At 44.0% G+C, this 4702-nt stretch overlaps 1 protein-coding gene across 1 annotated transcript; it reads right to left on the bottom strand.

Annotated features, from left to right (window-relative positions):
- Positions 1–3082: 3082 nt before the first annotated feature.
- LOC122666597 (F-box/kelch-repeat protein At5g26960) lies at positions 3083–4483 on the bottom strand. Its single transcript, XM_043862616.1, has one exon. The coding sequence runs from the start codon at positions 4415–4417 to the stop codon at positions 3164–3166; it is 1254 nt and encodes a 417-aa protein (XP_043718551.1). The 5' UTR covers positions 4418–4483; the 3' UTR covers positions 3083–3163.
- Between the last annotated feature and the right edge of the window lie 219 nt (positions 4484–4702).

Below are 4702 nucleotides of genomic sequence, written 5' to 3'. Positions count from 1 at the left end.
TAGAGCAGAACTGTGTAAAAACAAAGAAATGGAAGAGACCTGATCTTTCATTTAGTGAGATATAAACCGTTTTTCCATCTTTTAATATCATGAGATTATTATCCCCAAACAAATGAGAATACCCTTCATCGAATGACAAGATGGGTAGATTCTGATTCTGAGGAGTTGCAGAAGCCAGAACCATCACAGACAAAATCATAAAAAAATCCCAAACGAAAACCCATCATTTTTTTTTCTTTCCTCCTTACAGTGCTATCTTTCTACTCTCTGTTTTCCTATATAATTAATCTCTCCCACTTTCGTCTTTTTTTCTTTTCTTCTTCACAAGGAGCTTGACCTCTACAGTAATGGCAATCAGCCCAGAAAAGGGAGTGACACCGTGAGAGAGAGAGAGAGAGGTGGGAAGTGAGAAATTGTCCTTATATTCTATAGTGGTGCCAGCAATTTGAGTGTCCGCGTTCGTCTTTCACCCCAAATCCCTCTGGAATTCGATAGTTTCTCGCCTAAAAACGCACTCGAAAGAGCAGCACGAATTTGTTCTTCTTCCTGTTCTTCTTCTTTGATCATGTACGTAGTGAAGGAAGAAATCCCACATTCTAAACTGAAGACTCATTTTCCCCTTTGACCGGAATTGGAGTCTTCATTCCCAGAGAGTTGGTGGGAGTAGGAGGTTATTTTGGAAAGGACAAAAACGGAGGATTTAAACCAAGGGAGTGGGGCGGTTGGAGTGAGAGTGAAGGAGGAGTTGCAAGTGTGACAGTGGTGTTTACCGGAGAAGATAAAAAAGAAGGAAAAAAGAAAGAGAAACGAGGGATGGGGAGGAGTGAGAGAGGAGAGAGAATGTTAAGTTAGGTTAGGATTGAGTTGGGTTAAGCTTGAAAACTCTCATCCGTTAGATCAGCTAGGGAGAGAGAAATTGCAATCGTGTATTAAGGAGGCAGTATATGTTGTTAAATGATAAAAATATTCTTTTAAAATATCATTTTACATTATAAATATGAGATTTTAATAAAATAATGAAATGTCCAAATTGTCCTACTTAATGATACTTATTTGTTTTATTTTTTATTATATAATAGTCTTTTCACATTTTTATTACATTTGGAAAAATAACCCACCATTGTTACGCTAATAACAACCCTAAAATGCCATAACTTAAAGAAATAGAATGGAACTTTGCGTTATAAGAAACAATAGAAAACTAAACAACCGTCACAAATAAGAATTGGATGATCTAAGATGAACAAACTAAGGGATCAAACAAACCAAGCTGGGAGTTAGCTTGGAGAAACTCTGTAACGAAAAAGAATACTAATTGAGGATATAATTTTAAGGATCGAGTTTTCTTCCACCCATGGTGAATGGGAGAGGCGGGAGAGGGCAGAAAAGAGTATCGGGTGGGTATTTTGAAACATATAAAAACCCTAGGAGGGATTTGTGTACCCTAAAATGGTGGATGAAATATTCTCCTTGGGTGGAGGAAAACTGTCTTAATTTTAATTTTTAAACATACTTCAAAATTTTCTTTCTTCAAAGATGATAAAATCTACCCAAACCAATCTTAACAAGAGATTTAGCAACCAAGCAGGTAGCTACCATAACTTAACATACCATATATCATCAGACAACAACAATGCAACAATGAGTTAATGGGTATATTACCAATGGAGTTTGCAACATTTAATGGAAAAACTGAAATATCAATCTAATATCCCACCAAGCACCATTCATTAACTCATTCACAAAACAAAATCTGTTAGATAACTAACATTGAGAAGGGATTGGAAAGTCTCTTAGCCTAGGAACCCATGGTTCATTGCAAATAGAAACATGTGATTGGCAACTAAACCTACGGCACATAAGCTGTCTGAGGATTGGGAGGACTTGACAAATGTTACTATTCCAAATGAGAGAACAAAGGTAAAATAGTCCTTTCACACCAATAACTAACAGCAGACTAACACAGTTACTATAGAGGGGGTGTTTTGAGTTTTTTAAAAAATCAAGAGGTGATCTGAGTTTCGTTTGAAAACCAAAGGGTGATGTGTAATTTACCCCGAAAACAAAAGGATACATGTCATCACATAAACGTCGATGAAACATACACTTTCTGGGTTGGTGATTTGGATTCAGAAAAATCTTTTCATAGGAAACTTATATCTCTGGGTTCAAAAAAATACCCTTTCATAGGAAACTTATATTTTCCCACCCCCTCTCTCCAATTCTTTGTTGTCTTGTCTCTCTACAGGTATTACCTGATTATGCATATAGAACCTACAGAATACATCACTCTCTCCCTGGTTTGTGTTTTTCAGTACATTGCTCGGCTAGGATTGGGATTTATCATTATAGGCGCTGGGTTGGGTTGGGTCATCCCACCCTGAGCCCAACAGGGCCTGGGCTGAGATATCCCAGTCCAACGTTGAGTAGCACCAAGCCGGGGCCGGGAGCCTGGGCCTTATCGACCCCTGAAAAATCCAACGCAGCCCACCCGATTATACCCCCTAATTGGGATGGTTACGATAGTTCGCATTAACGAGCATTTAACATTTTAATAATGTCTGGATCGACGGCTTGGTTTCAATTCGTTAAATATTTACCAACCACCGGTTCATTCGGAATCCTCCAATCTCCAATTATGCTTATCAAATGGTTCATATTGATCACAATCTACCGTAATCCACAAGCGCACATCGGCTTCTTCACCACAGCTCAGGCAATTTAACACGTGGCAAAAAGAAAAGGCTTCCAGAAATATGAAGTTTTTGCCACCATCCCCACCAGTTCACCACATCTTTCCCTGCTTCGAATTGTGGAATTAGTCGCATTCAGTTACCAAGCCTGCGTAGTATATAAGAAACTACTTTGCCTTCTAATTACGCTATCGCCCCACACTAGCCAATCCATGCGTTCACTTCAAAGTTACGCCATAAAAAGGAACAATTAAGCAAAAATAATAATATTTCATCTACCATGTGTCGCATGTACACGCTGGCAGTTTCTGCGAAGCTTACCAGCTGGGCTGACCAGATCCTGCCCTGTCTGTTTCCTTGAAGTTGCCTTATCGAGTTCACGTTTAGTCGTCCTTGCTTGGCCAAACTGCCAAAGTGAAGGTTTTCAGAGTATTCCTTCACAAAGTTACAACACCTGCGTACATTAGCTACTAGCACTCCACACAGACGCAAGCGGCGCGTCGGATAACCTCCGGCAGATCAACGCCTCTGCTCCACTCTCCCATATCATTATCATACACCAACACCAACCCTTCTTTGAACCCTCTACAGCTCCTCCGGCTCCTCCTCAACAAGTCATCAATTGACCCCAACACCTGCACGAGCACCACCTTATCCCCAACTCCAACGCAGCTGAACCTAACGGTACTGTCCAGTCTAACCAGCGTCGGGAGGGGCGGGGTCCTCACCCGACACCACTCCCCAAACCCACCACTCTTCCTCCTCCCATCATACCTCCAAAACGAGAGCTCCACGGCATGGCTCGCGAGGACGAAAATGTGTCCTCCCGCCGCACATGCTGCCACCACGCAACCCCCTCCCGGCACCGCACGGCTCCTCAACCACGCCTTCGCCTCCACATCGTACAAGTCCATCGTGCTTGCGTACACGTGGGCCTCCGTCCCCGCACCACGTGTCGCCTCTATATGTGGCCCACCGATCTTCAACCCTCCGATGGCGTAGAACACCCCATCTACGGTGGCACCGATGCAACCATACCGCCTCCTCGGCGCTTCCGCAGCGATACGCCACGTGTCGCTCTCCGGATCGTATTCCTCCACCGCTGAGGTCCGAGCGGCTCCGCCAGATACGTAAATCTTTCCGGCAACGGCAGCAGCAGCAAACTTCTTCCTTGGAAATATCATCGGCGATCTTGGCGTAACAGTTCCGGTCCATGCGTCATATCGGATCGTCGCGTTTCGGCCGAGAATGTATATCCGCCGTCCGATCGACGTTAGACGAGCGTGTGAGAAAGATCCATCGAACGTTTCGGGCGCTACAACCTCAACCGCAGGAAACAATGTCGTCCTCCATGCCGTGTCGATATCGATACGGTGGCTCGCTCCATAGACTCCAAAATCTGTAAAAGCGACAGCGAAGAGAGTTCTGTGGAGATGGCCGTGACTGCGGCGGAGATCGTAGAAATCGGAGGAGTCGAGTATTTGAGACCATCGGCGGCAGACGAGAGAAGCGGAGGGGAGAGAACATGGAGAGACTCTGGAGAGGCACTCGAGAAGGAGATCATCAGGGAGAGAAGCGAACGTGGTTTGGTGGTGGCCGTTTTCGGGTGGAGACTTATCGGAGACTTTAGTGATGAGAGTTGTTCCGCGGCGAGTTTCTTGTGGATTGGGAAAGCAGGATTTCACAAGCCATGAGAACCCTCGAGAGTTGCAACTCTCGGCCATGGCCTACTGAGAAAGCGAGAGAGAAAAACTGAAAAAAAGCAAGAGTGGGAATGTGATTTACGGATTTACCGGGATTTATAGTTTTCACCCCGGATGTTTTTGTCCGCACCAGGTGTTGGTGCTCCTTAGGGTTTTCACAATTGGATCAGAATCATAAATCATTGATGAGCATCGAACAGTTGAGAGTTGGAGCGTTTGGATTATTCACGTGGGTATTGGGTGGTCAATAAGATTCTATTTCTAGTCAACTGGTTGGAGCGTTTGGATTACCAATGCGTCCTGATG

Source organism: Telopea speciosissima, chromosome 7, assembly GCF_018873765.1.
Source record: "Telopea speciosissima isolate NSW1024214 ecotype Mountain lineage chromosome 7, Tspe_v1, whole genome shotgun sequence".
Lineage (NCBI taxonomy): Eukaryota > Viridiplantae > Streptophyta > Magnoliopsida > Proteales > Proteaceae > Telopea > Telopea speciosissima.
The sequence above is the reverse complement of the archived record's forward strand: the minus strand, read 5'-3'. Positions and strand labels throughout refer to the sequence as shown.

Coding starts and splice junctions, on each gene's coding strand:
- LOC122666597 (XM_043862616.1), bottom strand. CDS start 4,417: ATGGCCGAGAGTTGCAACTCTCGAGGGTTCTCATGGCTTGTGAAATCC.